Here is a 25,984-nt window from a genome sequence, read left to right on the forward strand (position 1 = left end):
GCGGCGCGAGGCTCGACAAACTCACTGTCACGGTCTCCCGCAGTGTGAAAAAGTTTGATGCGATCGAGAATGGAATCGGTCGCCTCGGATGCATTGGTGACTTCTGCCTCCGCTTTCCAGCTTTCTCGGACCGGTTCCGGAATGATGATCCCGCGATACACCGCCCCAGGGCCATGAGCCCGAGGCTCCGCTGATATCTTATTGCGCCCCGGAGACGAACTCCTCTTTCGAAGAGTGAAACTTATTCTTGGGAAACTTGACGGTGATTTTTGTACTCTAAGAAATCCCTGGAAACCGACGGGGAAATGAGATGTCTGAATCGGATCGCTAACGGATGCAACTTCTCCTAGTCCCGTGTCTCGAACTGCGTGTTGACTGTGGCCGCCCTTTCTCTCCCCATCCTCGCCGTCTGCTTTCCGCCGTGCTGAACCAACGGCAAGGTAGCACTCGCGTTCAGTCGGTGGCCCCCGACCGACCGAGCACCAACCAACCCGTCGTCCGACCGGGCAAAAGAGAAGTTTTCCGGTCAAGTTCGCACGGACAAGAATCATAGGCTGTGCTTCAATTGTCGGAAGTGCCAGCGACCTTAGTTCGCCCAAGATTCCCGGACCAGGCGCGATGGTCGCCGTGACGGGCCGTGATCCTCCGAGCTCTGCGAGTTCTGAGTGGTAAGCCCGATTCGTCACCATCGGCCAAGCTTGATGATTATGACTGTCTGCGTTATCACCAACGATTGCCACAACGGCGACACTCTCCGGAGTTGCCGTGTGGCGCGATGTTGTTAAGGGAACCCTGTGACCTGCTTGCGTTCACTTGCTCGTTGATGGCGGCTGCGCCTGCGGCCCCCGGAGTTACGACTCGGGATGAATATTCCAATGAATAACGGAGCACGGAATGTGGGCTCCTGGGAACAGAGGCAGAAGATTTTCATTCTCACAATACCTCGGTGTATTCCGGCGGATATTCCCGAGGAGAAAAACGGCCACCAGTCTTTTGGTCGGACATATCGTCATTGTAGGCCCATGACACGTGGTGCGTGTCTGCTTCTGCGAATCGGAGCTCAGTTCGACGGTGATGTCGCTTCTCCGATGTGGAACGGCATATTCTAGAACTCTAGGACGGGTCGGGATACGCGCGTCCTCTCGATTCCAAATGGTTCACCATTCCATCGCGCTTCGGGCTCCGCCAAATTCGAGATCGTCCATGGCGCGTCCCCTGGGAAACTTATTATACATTGACTTATTTAGCATCGTATTTGAATGATGAGCCGAAAGACGCGAGGAATGGGGAATGAGGACTTGCTCGAATGGAGATATATAGTTTCTGTGTTGAAATCAATTTTTATAAACCGTAGAGGCTTCCTCCCTCCTACGCTTCCTCTTTCTTCTTCATAACGGACCGATTGCTCGGTCCCGGCCGAGCCTATGGGCTCTCCCTTGTTGGTAAACTTGGCCTAGCGGACCAAATCAGGGACAGTCGGAGCTGAGACTGATTCCTCGGCCCGGGTCCTATCTCGTCCCATAGGACTCAGCTCGATCAAAACGGACCTTCTCTTGCGAGGCAGAAACTTCTTCAAGTGTGATCGAGCATGAGATCTTAGTCAGAATCATTGATGCATCTTTAATGTTATGGAAGGGATTCTGGTGCGAACCTTTGGGTGGCCCCTCCGATACAGTCTGGGCCCCTCAAGGTCTATGTTTGGACTTAACAGACGTCGGATGTAAGGGACCGTTTTGCTCGGTCCTCGGAGTCGGTTACATCAGGGTTTCACTCCGTAAGGGGAAACCTGTAGCTCATATGAATTAATTTTGCACCCGGCACTGCAACCCCGACTTTCGCGTTGGATGATAGTTTGTTAAGCGGGTCGCATCCACTGATGCTTCGAGCATCATCATTAGCTTTCAAAGAAATCGCGAGAGGGCTTTGAGGGTGCAGTGTCACTTGACTCTGCTGATCGGCTGCTCTAAATGATGGTAGGACTCATATTGTTGTCAAACGCTCCAGCAGCGATAAGGTTGTCCGCGTGGACACATCCGACTGGAGAGCCTGCCCGCCCGTCATCCCGGAAGCTCGAATGCTCGACAGTTTTGGGTATCTCACGATGGTCGAGGACATTATGCTGAATTCGATCTCGATCCCCCCGATCAGTAGTTCTGGCCTGCGAGAAAGGAGCTTACTGACTGCGGTCGAATTCGAGCCTCCGTACACCCGAACTGCGAAAGGAAAGTTTTGCCGAGGTGATACTCAGCGAGGATGCTGTCGGCAAATCGCCAAGAAAAGTTTGTTGACCTTATGTAACGTTATCGTTTTTTCTTGCGGGAAGGGACTTCTCATCGCTCCACGAATGACATCGAACTCGTCCAAGATATATTTTCACTTGACTCTCACGGATCGACTACGATCCGTACGATAGCATACCACCTTACCGCATGCGTCGACGTCGCCGCCATGCCGCGCCGAGGTCCAAGAGCAAGTTTGCTCCTCTCAGGCCCGTAACGAGCTACGTGGAGAAGTTGAGCTTCAGATAGTATTGTCAACGCTGAATTCAGCTCAGTCGGAAGCGAAAAGTTTGCTTGGAACAGATGGCGGATCCCGCCCTTCACTTATGTGGATACGGCCCACTGGCAGAGAACTGAATACTGGTAACACTTATATTTTTTGCGATGAATATGCCAAATACGGATGGAGCGGGGAAATTCTCCGGATGTGATGGCTCAAAGGGAGCCTTTCCGCTGGACCTCGAGAGCCAAGGGATGAAAGCGAATCATTGTCTCGATCGTACCCGGATATTCGCTCCCTTGGCTCTGTCTAAAGAAATCGAAGATGAATGGAACTCGCTCGGTCGGATAGAACGATTAATTATACCCCCACGGGTCAATCACGTTAGAATGACGGAAAGTCGTGAAGATGAGACCCGGCTCCCCGTCAAGCGGATGGAAAATCGGCATTTTAGAGGTGTTCTTCCCCTGCAGCAGCGAAAACAGCGAAGACTTCGGCGGCGGTACAATCGATGTTCAGCTAGAGTTCGAGACCAAAGTGGAGACACCAACCTCACCCTCTGCCTCAAGGAATCAAAACAAAACTCACCGGCGGGAAAGGACTTTTTCTGCCTCTTCGAACAAAGGTAAGTTCGGCGTAGCCCGGGCTGTAGATAATGGAACACCCTCGTGCTCCGTAGGGAACGATCTCGAGCGCCGTTCTGGCCAAAGACTTGGTATGCATTAGTGTCCGACGGATATGGGATACCTACCCTCTGATGATTCATCCAGCGTTTCGAGATCGCTCTCGAGATCATCATTCTATAGTTCCGAACTCTATAAGCTCAGTGACTATGATCTTGATTTATGATCGGACCTCGTGCGCGTTCATCAACATCCCTTGCTAGAGTGCTCACGCTCCGAGGACGGCAATGTTCCATTGGCGAACGACCCAATCATATAGGGGGCAGAACTTCTCGTCAGTTGCGTTTGTCTACGTTTCTAAGAAGTTCCTCGACGTGTTTGAAGGTGACCCTCCAGTGATTCGAACCAGACAGCGCACCATATACACAGCCGGAAGGCCTCCGTGGTACGATAAACATGGCCAAACCATCGAACCATTCGTTATCGGTATCTGTGGGGGCAGCGCTTCTGGTAAAACCACAGTCGCGAAGAAGATCATCGAAGCTCTCAACGTACCCTGGGTCACATTGCTCAGCATGGACTCATTCTATAAGGTCAGTGCGGTACGGTAGGCTTTCATCTCCCGGTCGATGCCGATGTCCAGATAGTCGATCATATCGGAATCGGTATACATCATATGCGTTCGGGCTCATTGTCGTCACTGTTCGAACTCGTTTTCGTTAAACGTATCGCCGCAATCCTCCAGGTGCTCAACGAGGACCAGCATGAGCAAGCCGAAAAGAACAAGTACAATTTCGATCATCCAGATGCTTTCGACTTCGATCTTTTGATCGATACATTGAAGAAGCTGAAAGAAGGCAAACGGGTCGAGGTTCCCGTGTACAATTTCGTGACACATGCACGCGAAAAGCGCTTCAAGTTCATGTACGGAGCGAACGTGATCATATTCGAAGGAATTTTATGCTTCGCCCACAAAGACCTGCTCGACATGATGGACATGAAGGCGTTCATCGACACCGACTCGGATATTCGTCTAGCGCGTAGATTGAAACGCGACATATCGGAGCGCGGTCGTGATCTCATTGGATGTCTCAGTCAATACGAGCGTTTTGTGAAGCCTTCTTACGATCTACACATCGCGCCCACCATGCGGCACGCCGATCTTGTGGTGCCCAGAGGGGGCGAGAACACAGTTGCCATCGACCTCATAGTGCATCATGTGCATGCGCAGCTGCAAGCACGCGGATTGAAACTCCGCTCTGCACTGGCCGAAATCCACAACGACCAGCCGATGCCAACCAGTCTGCACATTCTACCCGAGACTTCGCAGGTGAGTGGGCGGAATTCGATTCCTTGGTTCATCGGTGAATTTGAGAAGTCTCCAGGCGGAGAAACGGTGGATCTCCCACCAGTCTCGGCGTTCTCCATCTTCGCGACACTTCTAAGGAGACATGGATGTTTTTGTCCCGGCAGGTTCGAGGGATCCATACGTTCATCCGGAATCGGGACACGGATCGCGATTCTTTCATCTTCTACTCGAAGAGACTGATGCGTTTGTTGATCGAGGAATCGTTGTCGCTACTTCCTTTCAAGCAGATCATCGTCGAGACTCAACAGAACCTCGTCTATGAAGGTCCGCGCTTCGAGATGCTTCGTCTTGCGTGCCAGTCATCGCGAAACATTCGTATGCAAGCGAATCTTCAGCCAATTGACGAAAAGTGATTTTCCCCTAGGCATGAAAAGCGGAGCGGGTAAAATCTGCGGGGTTAGCATCCTTCGCGCCGGAGAGACGATGGAGCAAGCATTGTGTGACGTACTGAAAAATGTCCGACTCGGGAAAATCCTCATCCAAACGAACACCATGACCGGCGAGCCCGAACTCTACTATCTTCGACTGCCAAAAGACATACAGGTATGGTCTCTGTTCCTTTGATGGTCCGTTGGTTTGCTCTGACCGCGATCTTCAAGCTTGTCCGCTGAGGTCAAGCCAGGAAGTGAAAGTTCCAATGAGTTAGTGAGCGCATCGGGCGGCCCAACCTTCCAACCTCACTTTGTACCATGAGCTCGAGGTCCACTCTCTATTTTCGTCAGGACTACCGGATATTTCTGATGGACGCAACCGTCGCCACGGGAGCCGCATCCATGATGGCCATCCGAGTCCTCCTCGACCACGACGTTCCTGAAGACAATATAACTTTGTGCTCACTGCTGATGGCCTCCTCGGGAGTTCAATCGATCGCCTACGCCTTCCCCAAAGTACAAATCGTCACCACAGCGGTCGATCCCGAGATCAACGACAAGTTTTACATCAAGCCTGGTATCGGTAAGGCCTAGGGAGACTTTTCGCCTTTTTCGGGAATGATTCGGCGCGAGTTTGAGACAATATTCCCGGCCCGGATCCCTCCTAGCCTAGACATACCGAGGAGCCGAACTGAGAAAAATGCATCTTACAGGAAACTTCGGAGACCGATACTTTGGCACCGAAGCTATTTCATACAGCTAGAGCCTGCGGCAAAGAAGCTTTGCCTTGGAATACTGCTCTGCGGATGGCGAAAACGGAGAAAAAGAAGGAAAGCATAGTCAAAGTTCCTTGAGAGAAACAAGGAATCGATGCACGGAGGGAGGTGCGGACCACGCGGAATTCGCCATGTGCGAGGCAACTCCTCGCTGCAATGAGAAGAGTCTCTTCCAAGTACGGATGTGCTCCTGTATACTGTTCTTGCGACATCCCCCATAATTCATCAGCGGTCAGCAATGGATATGATAACCTGAAATAAAGCCTACAAATCGCGTCCGGAGTCCTCAACCGCGGCCAGGGCCTTGCATTACCCCGTTTGACGGGTTTGTAACAGACGATGGGTGATGCAAGGCTCCTTCCGTCTTTTGTAAATATTTACCGAATGAAGTCAATTTACCTGGTAGAAGAGTCGCAGCCGGAAGAAACACCAGTTTGAATCTCCGCACTGGATCCGAATCATCGAGTACCATCGTGCGTCACATTCCGATCGACAGTATTCCTAAAATATGGGTATTTCCTAAAGCGGATCCTAAATCGTATCCGTCGTATATGACCCGTCTCGTGTCTGTGTAATCCGTGGAGGAGCTGAATCATTGCTCGCGTTTTAAGATTCTAACTTCACAGTGCCATCTCTTGATGTCTCTAATTAGGTATTATGATATATTTGTTCCATCTACAAATTGTAAGGATTGACCTAAATCACCGAATGTCAGGGCCAACAAGCCCGGGAGAGGATAATATTTTTTTATATCAATCAAACGATGTACTCGAGCTGAATATTCAGAAGAATGCTGTAATGACCAATGATGCTCATGATGAATAAAAAAAAAATCAACAATAATTTGTCTCCTGTGTGCAGAGAATAGCTTCTCTCCTCACATCACTGAACAGGGAAAGATATGAGAATCGAGAGGAGGATGTGGTTGTCAATCTGGAGTATGTGTCGCAGCCTACGAGGAGATCGCTGAAAAAGAGGGATGCCTTTCTCTAAACGATAATAGATCTACCTGCCTATGGCAGTAATCTCGGCCGGGGAGATCCTAATCTCTGCCTGAGCTATGACTCGCTCCATGAACTTTTGTAGTTATGTCGAGAGATGAATCAAGCCTATATTCTGAATTCTTAAAACTAACGTACCAAACGGAACCTATATTCCTCTATGACTATGACGGAGTCGCCGCGGTTGCGCCGCATCGATCTGCCGACCCTCTGAAGCGGTCTTATATAAAGTCTTGACTGTCATGGTGAGGGAATGGATAACTTATAGCGGAAGCCGCTCGGAACAAGGAGAAAAGCTAGCCGAAGCGTGTGAAGCAAGAGCCGACGTGGGCGAGCGCCGTTGACCAGTCCGCAGGCACCTGAGAATCTCGTGAGAAAAAATGAATATCTGCTTACTAAGATTGAGTTCGAGCGGCAATCAGAATGTTGCGGAATCCCTGTCATCTAGATGAGGTGTTGCGTTTTGAAACTTGAATTCCTAGCACTTCTAATGAACTTCGTTTCAGTCGCAGTCCGTTCGCCATACCGCTCGCTGCCCACGCGGCTGCCTGTCGTTTGTTTCAACCGAAAGATTACAAGTTCCGCGTTTGTTGGCTCCGCTTTTGCTCTCCGGTCACGGGAGGACCCTTCCTGTCGAATCTCGCAATCTCGAATGCCTTGGAAGTCGTGAATCGGGTTGAGAATCGAGCGGAGCAACCGAGACAGTTGCCGCGCGCTACAAACGGTTCCACGCCATTCGAGGTTGAAAATGACTTGAAATCGAAGGCTCACGACCGGAAAGACGGGAAAAATAACCATCGGATACCGTCATGTATTGGTTTCGGTGTCTTAGCTTCATTGTGTTCGGCATCGTGTGTGCTGGAGCCGAGGTGTGCAATCCACAACAGTATGAGACCTGTACGAATCGTTTCATCGAGCGGGATTTCTCGTTCTTCGAGGAAGTAAGTACTTTCGTTCATCTTCTCGGAGATTATCGAAATACAGTTCCTCGGCAACGCAAACCGAACGGCTCTAATCGGAGCTCTCAGTCTCGATTATTATCCGCTCCACAGATCATCAAATCGTATCCAAACAGGATGCGTCCATTCCACCCGGACGGCACTGATATCGCACAATTTTGTTCGGGATTCCAAGAACTCGTGGAATGCTATTTAACACAGTACGCAAACTGTGATGCTCCAGATGTGGAAAAAGAAAAAATAATCCGAGCGGCGGTCAGCGTGTTGAAGTTGCTGTGCGACACGAGAGATAGGACTCTGATCCAGAATGCCCTCCAAAATGCGAGATGCTACCTCGAAGCTGACGCTCAATGCAGATCGCATAACGTCACCATGTACACCTGGAAGGTGAGGCTAAGATCGAAATACTGCGTGAAAACTAGCCGGCTCCTCGATTCGCTGAGCCCCAGCGTTCCAGCCGATGATCGCTCCTCTGATATTTTCTAGGAAATCCTGAGATTCGAGCGTCTTCTAGACAGACAAGCAACCTGCAATGCCCTGATCGATCACGGAGCGTGTCTGCTCCAGAAATACACTGCAGCGAAATGCGGAGGAAGACGGATGGAGGGAGAAGGGAAGAATTCTCTGGAAAAAATCATAAGAGGATGGGGAGGCAGCTACTGCTCTAATGCGGTGGAGAAGTCAAAATTAATAAGCTTGCCTCTTCTGGGGTCCATGCTCTACATGTTGTTCTTATTCAGGTAGACCCGAATGTAGGATGCTTTTTTTTCATCTAAACACAGGGCATGGGGCGGAGGAAGAGCTGCCTAAGCTGCCCCCCGCAAGACTCTCGGGGGAGACAGAGTCTCCCGAAAAACGCGCGTTCACGATGATATCCTCGAATAAACGATATTTCCTGCAATGAAACGATGAACTTCCGTCAGGAATGAAGGTTCGAGCGTTCTCACCACCGGGTGAGATGAACTCCTTCATTTCAGATTTTACACATCCCTCTGATTGGCGCCCGACTCTTGTTTCGCATCACGATGAGTCTCAAGCTCGACTTTTAGCTGGACAGAGACAGCTGATTCCATGAAAATCCTCATCCTAAGGTGCGAAGAACACCTGAGGTCACGGGGGAGGCGAGACAGCAACCGGTGCGTCACGGGTCACGGGAATCGACGCTCAGGGAGAATCATGATAAAACTGCATTGTCGGGAAACTGACTCCCGATGAGTCTCCCAGAAGATCGCGTCTTGTCTCGAATCACAGAAGCTGACGATTCCATGACGGAATCGAAATTCATTTCAGAAACAAGCCCCTCCTGCGTTCCCTCACGGTAAGTCCCCGACAACCACGACACCCCGCGCTTCGTCGGGAATTGGCCCACCTTGAAGCTCATGAGTCAGAGCCAGGGCCAAAATCAGAGAGCAAGGGAGCTCGGAACCAACCGCTGGTTGACCAGGAAATACCTGATACTATCGGATTCGACTAATTAGAGGAAGTCCGCAAGTTGGACAATAGTTGCGGTGGCGATAAAAACGAGGCGCCATCAGACGATTCCGGGATTAGAGATGTGGTCGTAGAGGGAGGGCAGCGAGCGCCGAAGACTGGGGCTCCACTTACGGATGAGAGGAAAGAATCCGCATCGGGCTCGATGCCTCCAATAAGATCTGTCTGCTCCGATTGTGGGTCGGAGTGACCCTTATCTCCATGTCATTCCTCATCGGTTTCTGTTTAGCCGGATTGACACTAAGTTAGTCTCACACCGAGCGCAGAGGCGAAATCACCGATCGTGGAGTCTTCTTCAAAATGAGCATCACCACAGCAGTCGATTCGCTAAGTCTTCCCTTAATTATTCGTCACGAGTGAGCGAGTGGTGCTTGTGGGGAAAGACGGATTTGACGTGACTGAAGACAAGCTGAAAAAATTGCGACCGGAATGACTGAAGACAAATCAGGAAAGCGATGACAGTGCAATGATGCCAGCTGAGAATGAGAGAGCAATTTTTGCTTTCCTGCGAATGGTGAACTTCTGGTATTTTCTTCCCGTGTCACATGTTCTCCCGGTGCATCTGGTCCCCTGTCGGCGCTCCAATCAGCCGGCATGCTCCTATATACGAGCACCTAGGGTCCCGGAAATCCTCGGCATTCTCGGAGAAAGCAACGGATCTGGCTTCAGGAACGGCATGAATCCGAGCTTGCTTCCCTGGAAACGGTGAAACGTCTCTCTTCCCGGTCCCCCAGTGGTCCGACGTCGGATCGATACATAGACGGGCAAGCTGGAACGGATGAAGGCCTGACGAGAGGATCGAAAACTAAACGGGGATGCTCTTGTTCAGGATCGATTGCGGGATGTTTTAAACCAAAGACTTGCGATACAGACGATTCATTCCAGGGTGCCGTATGAGCCGCGATTCGACAATCAATTAGTTTCGCATCCGAGCTCTACCGCTTCCTGGGAATGACCAGACATTTTTTTGCCGATCACCATTGGACCGGATCCAAGATTCAAGCTTCCAGAAATCGTGATCAGCCAAAAAACAATCCTCTACTCGTCTCTTCAATTTATTGGGTTTCTTCAATTATGGGCCTGGAAATTAGACGTTCAAACCAGCCGCATCGTCTTCGTTGAGCTGAGCGAAGGAAATGCAAATCGGAGTCCCGGGCGGCATAGAGCTCCGGAACATTCACAGAGAAAGTCGCAGGAACGATGGGAGACACCTACTTATGACTGTGAGACTGTCGTGTGGACCTACTTATGTGTGCGCGAGATTGACGGGGCTCGAAGACGGAACGGGAACGTCGATTGACATCTCGGAAGAGTTCTACGCCATCCGTTTCTGGAGGAGCATCGGATACAATAGACGAATAGACGGTACGCGGAATAAGAAGAGCCGAAGACGCGGAGCGCGGCGGTGCCGCGACATCCTGCCTCGGCTGAAGCTGATGGAAACCCCAGGGAGCTGCCGTGTCATCATACCTCCGAGAAAATGAGATTCTAAAATTGACAGTTCGTAATCACCACTATCGTTGAAGAGAGAGAGGAAGGAAAAACCAGAATTCTCAAGGATTTCCCACTTGGGAAGGGGAAGGGTTACTTTTCCTATAAAAGGAGCACTCCCAGCTTTTGAGGGAGCTTCCTGTCTACCGACATCGACATGTGAGCGCCCCATGTGCCCCGGCTATTTCACATGACTCGCTCGAACCCTAGCAATCTCTCATCGCAATGATGTTTTCTTTCTCCTCAGCAGCAAAATGAAAGTATTCGTTCTTTGTACACTCGCTACCTTGGCATCCGCTCAAGCACCACCGGGTCACGAGTCTTATGGCCAACGACAAGGTGAGCGCACCTCTAGCGATAATTTGGCCGACGAATCCTCCCGGTGAAATCGAAATTATACCGTAATCGCTCAGTCCGCAATTCGACTATGATGTGAATCATATTGGGATCGGTCGACTCAAATCGATCTTATTCAGGTTCTCCTCTTCCACCCGGAAGTCCAGCGTATGGCCAGCAGGCTACGACTGGGAACGGTACGTACATGTATATTCGAAGTGGACAAGATCAGTCGCTGAGATTCGAGTCTGAGGACGGTACGTCGATTTCAGCGAACGGCTACCCCGCGCCGCCTGGTCATTCCTCTTACGGACAGCAAGCGACTATAGGAGGACAACAGCGCTGTAAGTCACCCGGAGGGTCCCGGGGAACTCCCCTTTGAGAGAACTCCGCATTTCAGACTCGCTAGCACCAAATCAAAAACTCTTTTCGGCACCAGATACAGGGAAGCGACCTCTACCTCCAGGCCATCAGGGCCACGGCCGGCAAGCGACAACCGGACAAACCTATCGTAAGTAAGGATTGAGGTGACTCCGGGAGCCGAGATTCGGAAGCGATCGTCGCTTTTGGGTCAAAGGCTCGGCTCCATCGTCGAGCTTTGCGAGCGCGTGCTGCTTCCTGAGGTACATTCATTCGCTTTCGATATTTTCACGCGTCAACCTTTAAAAGTCTGAGGAATGCCCGCTCCAGATACTGGCAAATTGCCTCTGCCGCCTGGCCATTCCTCCTACGGCGGACAAGCCACTACCGGACAAACATGTCGTGAGTGAACTTCCTCGAGATTCAATAATGCCCTTGACGGAAATATCCTCCGATCGCCCCGATTCTTGTTGCTGATGTCTCACCATCCTCAGAGACCGGTAAGCTCCCCTTGCCGCCCGGCCACAGTGGCCACGGACAACAGGCAACAACCGGAGATAATCCTCACGGCTACAGAACCGGAGTAATCGTCCCGGGCCATCGTGAGTCTCGGAACTTGGAACCCGCTTTCCCTGCATGAATCTGATGCGGCACCCAGCCCGTGAATGACGGCGAAAAGATTCGCGAGGCGACAAGTGAGCTGGTGAACAGCCGAAAAATCTCATCCGACAAATCTATTCCAGAGACGGGTTTCTTGCCACCGGGCAGTCGAGGATACGGACAGCAGGCTACCGTAGGAAATAACCCGAACGGTTATCGGACTGGAGCCATCGTCCCCGGGAGCAGCCAATGAGCTGGATGTTCGAAGGAGATCGAGTCAGGGAATGAGAAGCGAATCAAATAAAGTAATTCGAAATAATCTGCATACTGACATGCGGCCGCCATGCAGCCGGTAAGGGATGCATCAACAGAAAACCGAGCGGATGACGCCTGCGCGCAGCTCATAACTGCCCGTGGGAGGTCAGTGCAGTCTCGCGCCGATCGTACCGGAGAGAACAGATCAGATCGAATTTAATCTCCTGGGAGAGGGGAGTCTTACCACGACCGAGGAGGGGCGGAACGAACGCGATGCAGAATTCGGAATCAGAGCCCGGCAATTAGGAGTCGCTTCTCGAGACCCTGCAGAACTCTCGCCCGTGACCAACTACAATGCAGAGGGAGCAAAACTCCCTTGCTGTTCGATTCGGCCGTCCTTCGAGAGCTGTGATTGTGGTCAGAGATGTGCTAAGCTCTGACCGGTCTTCCGAGAACATACCTGAAAGACGGCTGGACATGCATGTTTCAGGACTCGCTGCAGTCACAAAGGATGCCGTGGTGTGGGAGGGAAGAAAGATTGGAAATCCGCGTTTATCGAATGAGATTGATTATCGATGAGTCCTTGTGTGCGAGGTCAGGACGCCAGGATACAGTGCCTTGTAGAACCTCGGCGCTGCTCGGTTTCGAAAAAATCTCTCGATTGCGATCCGGGGGAGCCTGATTCGCTCGCAGAGACTCTCGCCGTCACTTACTGAAGCATGCGGTGAGCACGAGATGAACCGTCGCTAAACTGCGGGGGAAAGAGCAGACTCATCTGAATTATTCCGGCTCATTGTTCACATTTGATCTCGGAAGGAAGTCGATACCGAATACATTTCAATAGATCATTAATTTTACTTTACATTTACATGTTCAAATCATCACGAGTGAGAAAAATACAACTTCTTCGATGTAAAATACTATCCAGTTGGGAACGATTCTCGCAATCGACATTCCTCTACAGACGTAGCTCCATGCAAAAGCCAAGTTCGGGGCACGGTGAAACGGGATGATCAATGGGATGTCTGATGTTCCGAGAGGGTTGTAAAGCCGAATCACATCAAACTTGAGCGTTGGGAATCCCTTATTGAGATCTCATGGATTCATTCAGAAGCTTTCGTAGAGCGACAGTACCTTCTTGATATGAGTCTTCGAGCATTTAGTGGCGTCCATGTTCAACACGAAGGTTTTCAGTGCGCTCGAAACCTCCACGGGGAGACGATTGAGGAAGCTCGCGGTGATCAGTAAGAGCCCCGTGATATCCTTCAAGGTCCTGACACTCCTTTCCTCGTCTTTGACGAAACCGTAGTGGACTGCGAACTCGTTCACGAGCGCGTTCGGTTCGTATTTCAGTTGGGCGATTTTCTCCATGACAGGTGCTGCGCATTCAGTCGCCTTCTCTACCGCTTCTTCAGACCCATCGCAGGCGGATGCGATTTTAACAAGGATCCTCAGGAAACCTGCGTGACTCAGGCACTGGAAGTTCTCCAAGTACGCCTGGGACTGCTCCCGGGGATTCTGAAGTTGTAAGAGCGATTCCAATGTCGGGCTGGCGGCGAAACTCTCAAAAGTGGAACCGTCACCATCGTCATCCTCGTCCTCGTCCGCTTCATCCTCGTCTTCGCTGAAAGCACACAGGGCCTCGATGAGACCGAGTTTCTCCATTCGGTCCTCAATCAGTGCGATACCTTGTTTTCCGAAGCAGTTTCCGTCGAGTTCGAGAACGCTGAGGTTCGCTTTGTTGGCTACAGCTTCAACAATCTTCAGCCCGGCGTCGATCTCTATCTCGTTATGACCGAGATGCAATTCTCGCAAATCGTGGAGCTCTTGAATCGCTTCCGCTAGGTGCTCGGCTCCCTTCGATCTCAGAACGCAGTCTCCGACATTCAAATACCGTAAAGAGGTCAACTGAGCGAGATAGGTTTTGATCATTTCCGCTCCGTGCGCACTCAAGATGTTATCGTTGACGTTGAGTGCGAGAATTTCGGGACAGTTTGTGAGCGCTTCGCCTATCGCTGTGAGACCCTCCTTGAAGATTCCGTTCTGTGGGATGATGAGTTCCTTGAGATCCGGTGAGTTGGCGAAGAACTTGGCCAGCGCTTTGGCGCCCTCGTTCTCGAGTCGCGAGCGACCGCACACGAACGTTTCGAGCCTGAAGGCTCCCTCAGATTTCTCTAGACATTCCAGGAGAGCTTGGGCTAATCTCACACCGCCCGAGGGTCCCAGACCCGTGTTGTGAAGCCGTAGCTCTCTGAGGGAGAAACACGTTGACGCCGTCAGAAGGCTGTACAGAGCGTTGATGGCAAGCTCACCGAACGCGTTTCCCGAGAAGTCGAGCTCCACGAGCTGACATCCGGATGATATGAGTCCCGTCGAGAAATGTCCCAAGGAAACAGGAATGTCTGTCTTCATGCGACCCGTGAAAATGTCCTCGCATTGCAACCGCTGGAGTTTCGGACACTTTGATAACGAATCACCGAGACACTTCGCCGCATCGGAGCCGAGGGTGTTGCCCTGGAGACAGAAAATCGTGACATCGGGCTTTTCCGCTAGAGCCTGACAGACTGGCTCGATGTCCTCTCTGTTGTCGAGTTTCTTCCCAGCTCCTTTGAAGTTCACCACCTCGTCCTGATCTAGAGTCTGCGATTCGAATCTTTCCGTCAATGAATCGACGTTGATGGCCATTTCTCTGGATTGACGCGACGCACTGCCAACGGCGATCGGGAGTATCTCCAGCGACGATAACGGTCGAGTGAAATTATAGCACGAAAAATATCCGTATCTTCGAGAAAAGACAATTCCCAGCAACTCCCTTAAGAATTTGCCGCACGGCGAAAACGTTTCTCCCGAAAGTAAATATTTCGATAAGCAGCAGACAGCAGCGCTGCTGACGACCGCCCCCCATGCTCTCGGGGGCAGTGATTTGCTTTCTGATTCGGCTTGTGCGCTCGTCAGCGTTTCGAAGCAATTTATCTCGATATCAGAACATCGGAGAGAGTTCAAGAAGATCGCCGATCAGAATCTGTCTCGAGGAAGACCTTCGAGGGATCAAAGAGAAAAGGTTTCGTCGTCCGAAGAGAGAAGGAGCGATGTTGATGATCTTTGCTGAGATCTCCAGGCTGACCGAGCGCTCTCCGGTCTCTTTGGCATCGGATCATTTTCTTGACAAGATAAGTGACAGTGAGTCGCCGAGTATTTGATCGAGTCGGGGAAATCGACCTGCCGCACTCCGAAAAGGAAACGATCTCAGGAGAGACAAACTTCTCAGTGTCTAGCTGAACAGCCACTCCCTGAGCATCCCCATTCACTTATAGTGTGCCCGAAGCTCTGCCATCAGACCTCTGTTCGGTCGTGTTGTTGGTTCTCGGGCTCGGGTACTCGGAATTAGTTCGACGGTTTCACAGAAAGGCAGGCTCGGAGCTGCAGACGGTAGAGCTGAGCCCTCTGCTTCTGAAGTTCGAGAACCTCCGCATTGACGGCGAATCGTTGCCTCCACATTCATCAAGAATACGGAGATGATTCGTGGCAGATGTCCACGGAGACTAATCTCCTGTTGAAGGCTAATAGAGATCAGTGCTCGGTCTGCTGACATACAGTTTACAGACGACCGTAAGTCGGGCGTTAGGCGTAAGGTAGGCGGAAGCTTACTCAGTTGGCAGAAATCGGCATCCGGAGTCTACCCCATCTCTAGACTCTTCCAACTCAATCTGACAGTTCCACCACACGACACCAATTGACTCCGTGGAGAATTGGCGCCGCTCGCGGCTGCTTCGAATGACGTCCCTTGCGAGGGAGGATTACCCCGGACTCACCGACTTCGTGGCACAATCGCTAGACGGCAATTTATCTAATAATGATGATGTAAAGGTTGGTTGGTGTCCCCGGCGAGGGGAAACTAGGCAAGGTTGTGTGATTGTCAGAACGATCTCGGTGGATGTTAAACGAATGATGTGCCCACGACAGAGCATTCTACGGGGATCCGAACAACAATACGCGGGAGATGGTTCTTCCCCCATCGATACGACTTAACCCAGAAGATAGATACGGCCCAGTCATAGCAAGGGATTTGCGCTCCTCATCGGCTCGGAACCAATTTCCGGAGCTCGTGGGCATCGACGCGAATATGCAGCTTTGATATTCCGTCACGTCGAGGGCAACATGAGTGACTTCTCTGAGTGTGTCGCTTACTCCACGATCGATTGTATGAGATGTCTCCCGGAGAACTTCTCGATTTGAGTTCAGATTTCACTGCGCCATCCGGCTTATGTATGACGATTCTTTCTTGACAGATTGAGCCCAAGCTGAGAAGCTCGAAGCCGGCGTCAGTGTGTCCGGGAGGTGCCAAAGTGACGAGCCTTGGGGTAATCGCAAGAACGAATACTCATCGACGTCTACCCGAGGGGCGAGCGGACAACCCCATTAACGAGACCCGAAAACACGCCTCAGGCACGCCACTCGTCATTCTAACGAGGAACATGGCGAACCAAGCTGCTGAAGCTGTTCTGTGTGTACAGTTCCCCTCAGTTGCAGCGTTCGACTGTGCACAGCCATGCACCTGGCAGAGGTTAGAGGGAAGACACGCCATGATGGGCCCGATGAGTCCAGGTTGGGGTCCTGGAGGTACCCTGCCGGCTGGGCCGATGGGCGGTTCGCCTAATCAACCTGCTTACATGGGCAATCACTTCTTTCCGGGTAAACTCCAAGGTCCAATGAAGGGCTAATCTTCCGGGATTCCGGGCGCTGACGGTCCCCGCGTTAAGAACGGTGGCACTATTGTCCCAGGAAATTCACCTGTGAACACACTGTTCGCAATAGATGGACCCTCCGCGCGGGGCCCGCACCCGGGTAGACCGGATCTCGGGGTCAGGGGCTCCGACGAAGACCTGACGCACCTACAAAGACTTCACAGAAGAAAATCCCTGGCGCAGCTCTATAATGTGCGGCAGATGTTGTTTCCAGGGAGAGGCGGTGGCCTCGGAGGTTCTTCGGGAGGCCCCGTACCTCGAATGATGCAGTCACATGCTCTACCAGGACCCATGCACGGAGGTCCAGGCAATCCGTACGGACCCCGTGGTGTTTTCGGGCCTATGTCAATTAAACAGAAGGTGACAGATGTGGCCAAAAAACCGATGTAACCCCTGTGAGGAATTCGAGCAGGGGATTTTCAGAAGACAGAGAAGCCTTGAAATCATTTTCAAGGACATCGGATCACGCTTCTGAGGGAGGGTTCCGATTATTTCATCCACTTCATTTTTCTGGATGAATTCTTCTACAGTCATCGACCTCGGCACCTTACTCCAAATCTGGAACCTACAGCCCTACAAGATCGAAGTTTTGAAATCGAGATTCGATGGTATGTTTAGAGTCCCATGCCAGAGCGGATTGCCATATTGATAGTGGAGGCGCGAGTATCTTCGCATCCTGTGCCGCTGGGAATTATGGAAAATCCGCTATCAAAATGAGGGGTCTCAAGCTGCGTATCTGGCTTGGGACTGTGTTGGAGAGAGAGTCAATTAGAGCCATGAGAGCTGATACCCTCGTCGACCTTGGACGGCATGCGGGCGTTCATTATTCCTCCAAGAATACGCGCACGGTGTACGTAGCTAGCGTACGTATCCATATTTTGTATATAGTCAGGGACGATGCGGTTTGGAAAGACGGATGGCTTTGAGTCTAGCAGACACGGAGACTAACGGGTCTTCCATCGAGGAAAAATGCCACAATCAGAGCTGGAGCTCCGTCTCGAAGCCCGCGCGCGTGGGTTGGAACTCGTGCGCTCGAACTAAGTTGCGCTCAAATTGCGCTTAAGCTGCGCCGATACCATGAAAATCACATAGAGTGCCGCAACGGGCTAGGCAGGCGAAGCGAACGAGAGCTCCGAGACCGCGTACCGTCGCGTCATCGAGCCGTGCCGGCACCACGGAAGCCTAGGCAGCTATCATTCTTTACTATGATAAAGTGTGTTATGTCAGCTAGGAGATTCCTCAAAAAAGAGAGTCCTCATCGATGGCTGCGCAAGAGCTCCGACCGGCTCAGCTGCCCGGAAAGACTGTCTCCTGATAACTCCCGAGGGCAAACGAGGCCCCAGACGATCCGTGGCGAGCGGTACATGACAATTCATCGCTGACCAACACATCGCCGACCAACTCATCGCCGACCAGATCATCGCCGACCAGATCATCGCCGAAACCTCAACGCCGACTTCTCAACGCCGGATGGCTCAACGCCGAGACAACTCGAAGCCGAGACAACTCATCGCCGGACAAGCCAACGCCGCGCCGGGACAACCTAGCGCCGGACAATTGATCGCCGGACAATTGATCGCCGGTCAACTCAACGCCGAAACTTAGCCTGCTCCGGATGTTCTCTGCGAATATGATGCGCTCAGCTCAAATCAGATGTTGCGTTCCTGCTTCGTCATATTTATGTCATTTTATTCTCACATGACCTCATGACAAGTCTTAAGCGTAGAATCTGCGAAAACGGCCAGAACTGCGGCAGTGTTCATCAACCACGTCCGCTTAGTTACTTTTTATCGAGCTTTTTCCGATATGCACGCAATCATTCAAGGTTTCAAAAGAAAGGTCTCTGCGCACCCGCGTAGGTATTCGACTGCCGTCAACGTGTGGAAGTCGTTGACTTGTCTGGAAGTACCAATCGTCAAGCTGTGTACTTGGGAAAGCAAATCATCTGGACGCATCATTTTCAAGCAGTGTGCCTCCTGAGCCAGGATCGAGTTAGCGACAGGTTCTCGGCTTCGCTTGTCCGGCGATGAGTTGTCTCGGCGTAGAGTTGTCTCGGCGTTGAGCTATCCGACGTTTAGAAGTCGGCGTTGAGACTTCGCCGATGACTTGGTCGGCGACGAGTTGTTTGTGTCCGGTGGCGAGGCATCGCCAACGGAACGTTCTCAGCGAAGTACACTCGGTTCTTGTGGCGGGAAGACTGAGTCGCTCCCTTGAGTTCAAGGGAGTTATATCCGACGAACCTTGCGGTGTCAGGTGTGGAACGTCTACGATCATGGCATGCAAGACATCACTCGAACAGATAGAGCGCGCAAAGAAAAAGAGGAAGAACAATCCTGCGCTGTATGCAGTGTACGTGGACTACAAGTCTGCCTTCGATATGGCTCCGAGGAACACAATTTTGGCGGAGCTCACAAAGACTGGTTTGAGACTCAAAATGCTAGAATTAATACGCAACGTACTCCAGAAGGGTGGACTCACTCTCGAGGACAGAGTGAATCTACTCCCCACATTCCCACGAACGACGAATGTTGCACAAGGAGAAAACTTGAGTCCGCTTCCATTCTCAGCACTCCTGATTGATCTTCCAGGAAAGATCCTCGACGGAACGACATAGAGCACATGATTCTCTACGCCGACGACGCAGCTCTACTCCCACGATCGCGCCAACCTCCTCAGCAAGCCGTGAGGAACCTGTCTGGAGTATACTGTCTGGGCACCGGGCGACATCTTCAGACTGGACGGTGTCCAGATCGAACTAGTCGGGTCGTTCTGCTACCTAAGAGCGGAGCTCAGTGCCAGAGGACTCCGATTCGCATCGCATGCCCAGCAGAGACGGTTCAAGAGCAGGCTGGCTCTCGGTTCGATACCTCGACCATGCTAGCTATCAGTAGACACCGCCTCAAAGTTGTTTGAGACCGAAATTCCTCGATCGCGCTTTGTGGGATAGAGCTCACAAGGCGACACTCGACGGCCCCCAGCTCGAAGACTCCGATGAGCTGGAGGCCGCCTGCCTAACGAGCGTCCTCGGAATATCGAGAATATCGAACCTCCGAGAACAGGATAACTTACCGAATCTCGGGAGCAACCCTTCTCACGGGAGACCTCAGAAAGACGTACATACAGCCCGCCTATGACGCCCTCATCCACCCGAAGCTCTGGCACTAGGAAATGCCTGAGATGGATGTCGCCTGTAGAGATAGATGATGCGATGCTCGACCTGTTTCATTGTGCTGAATACAGCAGGTTCGACTGGAAATTAATTGACAAAGAAGTCTCGCAGTGGTGAATTATATTTGAAATACCAGGAACGGCTGCTGAAAATGGATATGTTTATAATATACTAGCGGTACCGAGTCGTCGCGAAGCGGCACATGCGTTGGCTCCGGGTGCGCTTGCTCTGACTGCGCGTGCTCTAGGTGCGCTTGCTCCAGGTACGCTTGCTCCAGATGCGCTCGATAGTAATTCGCTTGCTGCTGGAGTGGTCTCATTGGTCTTTTCTCATCCCCCCACCTTTCTCGTTTCCCCAGCTCCCAACGCCCCCCTTTCAGCCTGCTCTCTGGTTCCTCCATTTCCTCGCTCTTCCGTCTTTTCGGTTTTCCGGCTGTCTCGTTTCCCGCTCACCCGTTGGCCCTCTTCCACGCTTTCCCTATTCCACGCTTTCCTGTTGTCCCGCTTTCCTGTTGTCCCGCTTCGCTGTTGTCCCGCTTCCCTGTTGTCCCGCTTTCCTGTTGTCCCGCTTCTGTCACATGCGCTCCAGACGAGATATTGGAAGCGCGCAGAGATGAGATTACGAGAGCTCCCGTCTGAGGGCGCCCTCGGGGTTTCCCTCCGAAAGACGGGATGTATCCGTGATTCAGCTGCGTAGTGATCTGGGAATCTAGTGTGAATTATTTATGTCCTAGGAATACTATGCCAATGACTAATAAATATCTGTAACTTCGGGTCCCCCGGTAACCGCGTCAGGTACTGTCGGTCTCGCGTGACGTCACCACTGCGACGTCGCGGCGCAGCCATCTAGAGGCGCGCGAACAGAGATAAACAGAAGGAAAACAGAGGTAGCGGAACGAGCAGCTCGTATCCAGAGCCCCAGTATCTTTGGCGCTTCGCGACCTCAAACGATCAACGAGCCGAAGCTCGGAAATCCTGACGTGTTGCCTAGGGCCCGAGTTCAGTTCGCGACTATAACCAGGTCCCCTAATTGCATGCAACACAATTTGGTGTCAGATCAAAAGTGAAAGTGCAAATCATCATCGCGAGCCGCATCCACCAAAGCTCGGAAAGCGCCATCAAAATCAGTCGCTGAGGAGCCAAAGCGGTAAATCTATCAAAAGAATCTCACGAGGGGCAGGATGGCGCCGATCGTTGCGTTGAAAAGCGACGCTCGTGTCGATACATATGAAGAACTAACCTCGAAGAGAACTCACATCCGTGCGAGAGTAACCGTTCACTGCAAGACAGTGGCGGAGTGGAAAAAGTCAACCAATGACCCATCGATGGAAGACATCCTGTTCGAGGATCGAACGCTGTCTGATCTCCAGGGTCGACTAAACCATCTCAACGAGCTGATAAGTGCGCTCATGAAGACCCACAGACAGCGGATGAGCAGAAGCAGCGTGACGAGTGGAACGAGAGGTGCATCGAGTACGAAGAAAAAACAATCTCGGGCTCTCAGTGTGGTGGAAGTCTTCAGAGAGAGAATCAGGGCCAGGGAGCGTGGAAGAGCGGCTAGTATGGCGAACTCGTCGACGACCGAGGGCTCGGCGCAAATGGTGCTCACCAAAGACATTGTCGTGAAGAAGGAGAAGAAAATCCCGAGTTTCTCTGGCGATGCCAAAAAGTTCCAAGAGTGGTACGGACTATTCGAGTCAGCCGTCAGTGATCGTGTCAACAAACTTGATAAGTTCGAGAAACTGAAAAGTTGTCTGTCCGGGAACGCGTTGAAGGCCATCGCTCATCTACAACTGAAGGAGGAACTCTACGACACAGCGCTGTCAATCATCAAGGAAGAATACGGAAGTGTGTTTTCGGCACAGTACGCGTACGCCGCTGATATCATCAAGACCTGCTCAACGAAGAACTTCAGGATCCCAGATAAGTGGCACGTAGTGGTTCCGTCTCTATCACAAAGCATCAAAGCTCTTCAATCTTCTCTCGAGGGTGGTTTCGCTGGGGCCGCGATCATGATTTTGCCAATGGTCTTGGATAACCTACCGAGCTCAGTCAGGGATTCGTTTCTCCGAGTTCACGAGGTGTCGGAGACCGACGACGCGGTTAAACAGTTGGAAGCTCTCCTCAAGTTTCTAGGATAGGATCAATCTCACGAGCAGATTTGCTCCTCAAGAATCCATTCCCGTCGAATGCCTTGGCATTCCAGTGATCACGGACTCAATCTTCCCTCCAGCTGAGCGGCTGGGCGGAATCAGCGAATTCGCAGATCTCGTTGAGGATCCCGAATTCAAGGAGATTGACATCCTCCTCGGCACAGATGACCTGGGTTCAAATATGGCTCAACGAGTCGCGGTCGGAGGGACGGCTGATGGCACTGAAAACAAGACTCGGGTGGTTCACCTTCGGAAGAAAGGCGCCGCTCAGTCCGTTCACCAACGTCGTGTGTGCACTCCAGTCGTCGGCGTCAACTCAACAGCAACAACAGTCACTGAAATCCACCACCGAGGCTCGGGAAAACTCGAAAACAGAACGAGACATTGAGTTCTTGTTCGAGACTGAGCTACTTGGGGTCGAACCGCCAGCAGAAAACGAAACTGCAGCAGAGATGCAACGCCTGGATGAGTTGTTCAAGGCAAACATCTCGAGGAACAAAGATGGGAGATATCGACTTAAGCTCATCTTCAACGAAAATCTCCAGTCGCTAGGCGACAATGAAAAGATTGCTATCAACAGATTGAACTCGCTCATTTCGCGGAGTTCCAAAGAAGTTCTCGAGGCGATCGACGAAGAGATGGAGAAATACATCAAGGAGGGCTATGCCGAGCTGGCTCCGAAACGGAAGCCGGGAGAATTCGTGCATTATCTACCACTCCAGGTGGTCAAGAAACCCGACCAAGGGTCACCTAGGGGCTTCAAGTTGAGGATTGTCAAGGATGCAGGTTGTCGTTCGAAGGATCTGGCTTCATTAAACGACGTTCTGATAACAGGATACAACCTACTCCAGAACATTCTCCTCGTGCTCACGAAATTTCGAGAGTCTCCCATTGCCGTCGTGGCGGATGTGGAGAAAGCATATCATCAGTTTGAAATCGATCGATCACACCGAACGTTCCTCAGATACTACTATCGGCCCGGAGTCTCAAGAAACGCCGGAGCTCCTATCAAGGAGTTCTGGTCGAAAAGATTGGATTTCGGGACTTCCGCTAGCCCATGGTTATACCAAGCAGGCCTCAAATTCCATCTGGATGGCGAGAAGACTCGTCGGCCGTCTGAGACTGAGTTCATCAATGAGCTGCAGTTCTCATGTTACATGGATGATTTGAGTTTCGGTAGTGTTAACCAAGAGACAGCATTAACAAAGATACAACGATGCGTCGAAATTTTCCGAAGCGGGCACTTCCCGCTGAAGAAATGGGCTACCAATTCGGAAGAAGTGGCGGAAGGAATGAGGCAAGCGTTCTCCGATGAGACAGTGTCGATTCGGAGCGCCGAACCAGACTTTCGATTCCTGGGGATACGCTGGTGTCAGGTTACGGACGCACTTGGTGTTTTCGTAACCAACGCCAACAGATGTTTCAACGATGCGAAACCGAGCAAGCGTTCGCTGCTCTCAGGGTTGGCTCAAATCTACGATCCTCTCGGAATAATCTGTCCGATTTCGATACATGCCAGAGTGCTGTTTCAAATGATGTGGCAGGACAAAGTTCAATGGGACGATCGTCTCAACGCAAAACATCGTGAGCTCTACGGAGAGTTCGTTCGGCAGCTCAAGTCTGCGGATCGAATCCTCGTTAGCCGAACAAACGCGAGGATCGACAGACTCCCCAGGCGGACAGAAATCCACGCGTTCTCTGATGCGTCGAAAGTCGCTTACGGGGCGGTCATATATCTCAAGGAGTTCTTCCAGGACGGCGATCCGGAAATCAAGTTCCTCATGGCGAAAGCGAAGGTTGCGCCGAACAAGGCCAATTGGAATATCCATCGTTTGGAGCTGATGGCAGCTCTAGTCAGCTGTCGCCTGGTTGAGAAGCTCAGACCGGCACTCGGAAACACAGTCAAAAGGACGGTTTACTGGGTGGATAATAGTGCTGTGGTCGGTTGGACGAGGGACAGGCCATCGGAATGGCGAACTTTCGTCGCCAACAGGATCACCGAGATCCAGAGGTTCTCAACGCCGGATCAGTGGCGCTATGTGGCCACGAAGTCCAACCCGGCTGATTTGCTCAGCAGAGGCAACTCACTGGAGTCGAGGGAAAGTGTCGAGTTCTGGTTGAATGGACCTTCGTGGCTAAAAGAGCAAAAGTTGCCGGACCCGATCCGCATTGGCAAAGAAGAATTCGCGGAGGCAATAGCAGAGGCAAAGCATGGCAACGTCGCAGAAACAGACATCCTGCATGTCACGGCTTTGCCAAAGGTGTCGTCGTCTCTGCTCAAGGAGAAGCACTTTTCATCGTGGCCGAAAGCGGTGAGATCGCTGGCTTACGTCAGGAGGGTTTTCCAGAAAGCTCGCAAGAGGGATTTGTCTATGGACATTCCCGTTCAGGTCGAGGAATATCTTGACGCAGAGAGAGCACTTATAAGGAATCTACAGCAAATGGATTTCCCGACAGAAGTCGCCAGTGGAGGGAGAAAGCTACCGAAAACGAGCAAGCTTTATCTCTACAATCCGATGGTCGATGAACATGGAATCCTACGTTGTAAGTCAGGATTGATCAAGTCCGGTGATCTGTCGTTCGGTGAAAAATATCCGATAATCCTCGATGGGCGGAACTATTTCACGAAGTTGCTCATAGCGTGGATTCACAAATCAAAATGTCTCCATTCACCAGGAATCACCACCAATCTTCATCATATCCGTGCGGAATACCTCATTCTGAGGGAGCGCTTGGTGGGCTGCATAAAGCGTCCACTCCGGAAAATCTTAGGAACGAATATACCAAGATTTCGGGAGTTGGAATCAATCCTGTCGGAAATCGAGCTGTGCGTCAATCTGAGACCAATAACAGCGCTTCCATCCAGTGAGTGTGAGGTCAGAGCACTGTGCCCAGCGGATCTGGTGAATGGATACAACGCAAGAGCCAGGTTCCCAGATACTTCGATGGTCAACTTGAAAGTCAGCGACCGGGACATGCCGATAATTATGTCGAAAGCGTGGAAACGCCAAGAGGCCGTCATGAAGGCGTTCTGGAAAAGATTCCGACTCGAGTACTTGGGTCAGTTGAGGAACGCAGTTGAGACCAAACCAGCATCTCCGAATGAGCTCAATGTGGGCGACGTGTGCCTGATGGCAGACCCGAGTCCGTCGCGTGGGTTCTGGCCGCTCTGCAGAGTAGTCAACGTGTTCGGTGGCGAGAGAACAGATCTCAGAAAACGATCATGCATGGTCATGAGAGGAGACAGGAAGATTCTCAAGCGCCCAATCCACTCAATATATCCATTGGGAATTGGCCAAGCTGAAGAAGCCAGCAATGTTCTATAGAAAACAGTCTGAGTCGAACTCAATGGATACATACAAATTCATTTAAAAAGGGTCTCCTGGAGGATCTCCCGTTTGCTCATGCAATTGAAAAGAAAAAAAATGTATTTCGAAGCGACTAAAAAGAGGAAAAGGTGTTGATTCGAAAATTCGCAGTACTGATTCAGTACAGTAGAATTTCCGGGGGGAAGGGTCGATCTCTCTCACGGGAAAGGGACACAAGCGTGTTCCGGAGATTCCGGTCTCGGAGCTCGGCGAAAGTGAAGTCTGGGGTACCGGGTACATCTCGGGGAAGTGTGCTTTACTCGGGTCGAGATTGAAGAGTTCATGAGAATAGAATTTATTCCGAGAGAACCACTGCATGCCACGTAGGTAAATGCGACGACTCGGGAACCACAGTCGAATGTACGAGACTCTCCGAGCAGAAGCTAAATTTCTAGGAAAAAATTATTACTGAATGATGT

General features: G+C 51.5%; 5 protein-coding genes across 5 annotated transcripts; 4 read left to right on the forward strand and 1 right to left on the reverse strand.

Annotated features, from left to right (window-relative positions):
* The first annotated feature begins 463 nt into the window (after positions 1 to 463).
* Positions 464 to 5,872, forward strand: l(2)k01209 (uridine-cytidine kinase-like lethal (2) k01209). The gene is made up of 8 exons (XM_003748596.3): positions 464 to 668; positions 2,973 to 3,124; positions 3,507 to 3,715; positions 3,868 to 4,452; positions 4,596 to 4,755; positions 4,856 to 5,034; positions 5,214 to 5,445; positions 5,576 to 5,872. Exons 1-8 carry the CDS (start codon positions 619 to 621, stop codon positions 5,623 to 5,625), a joined length of 1,617 nt encoding a protein of 538 aa, XP_003748644.1. The 5' UTR covers positions 464 to 618; the 3' UTR covers positions 5,626 to 5,872.
* A 1,576-nt stretch (positions 5,873 to 7,448) lies between these two features.
* Positions 7,449 to 8,342, forward strand: LOC114828509 (uncharacterized). The gene is made up of 3 exons (XM_029112931.1): positions 7,449 to 7,580; positions 7,692 to 7,985; positions 8,085 to 8,342. The coding sequence occupies exons 1-3, from the start codon at positions 7,449 to 7,451 to the stop codon at positions 8,340 to 8,342; spliced, it is 684 nt and encodes a 227-aa protein (XP_028968764.1).
* A 2,374-nt stretch (positions 8,343 to 10,716) lies between these two features.
* On the forward strand, positions 10,717 to 12,192 carry LOC100902430 (pH-response regulator protein palI/RIM9). The gene is made up of 8 exons (XM_003748597.1): positions 10,717 to 10,739; positions 10,828 to 10,919; positions 11,057 to 11,113; positions 11,189 to 11,260; positions 11,356 to 11,427; positions 11,607 to 11,678; positions 11,771 to 11,878; positions 12,020 to 12,192. Exons 2-8 carry the CDS (start codon positions 10,835 to 10,837, stop codon positions 12,127 to 12,129), a joined length of 576 nt encoding a protein of 191 aa, XP_003748645.1. The 5' UTR covers positions 10,717 to 10,739; positions 10,828 to 10,834; the 3' UTR covers positions 12,130 to 12,192.
* Positions 12,193 to 12,958: 766 nt separating this feature from the next.
* Positions 12,959 to 14,816, reverse strand: RanGAP (Ran GTPase activating protein). The gene has a single exon (XM_018641487.2). It carries the CDS (start codon positions 14,814 to 14,816, stop codon positions 13,239 to 13,241), a length of 1,578 nt encoding a protein of 525 aa, XP_018497003.1. The 3' UTR covers positions 12,959 to 13,238.
* A 7,545-nt stretch (positions 14,817 to 22,361) lies between these two features.
* On the forward strand, positions 22,362 to 25,523 carry LOC100904440 (uncharacterized). The gene has a single exon (XM_003748610.1). It carries the CDS (start codon positions 22,362 to 22,364, stop codon positions 25,521 to 25,523), a length of 3,162 nt encoding a protein of 1,053 aa, XP_003748658.1.
* Positions 25,524 to 25,984: the final 461 nt, after the last annotated feature.

Source organism: Galendromus occidentalis, unplaced genomic scaffold, assembly GCF_000255335.2.
Source record: "Galendromus occidentalis unplaced genomic scaffold, Mocc_1.1 scf7180000077538, whole genome shotgun sequence".
Classification (NCBI taxonomy): domain Eukaryota; kingdom Metazoa; phylum Arthropoda; class Arachnida; order Mesostigmata; family Phytoseiidae; genus Galendromus; species Galendromus occidentalis.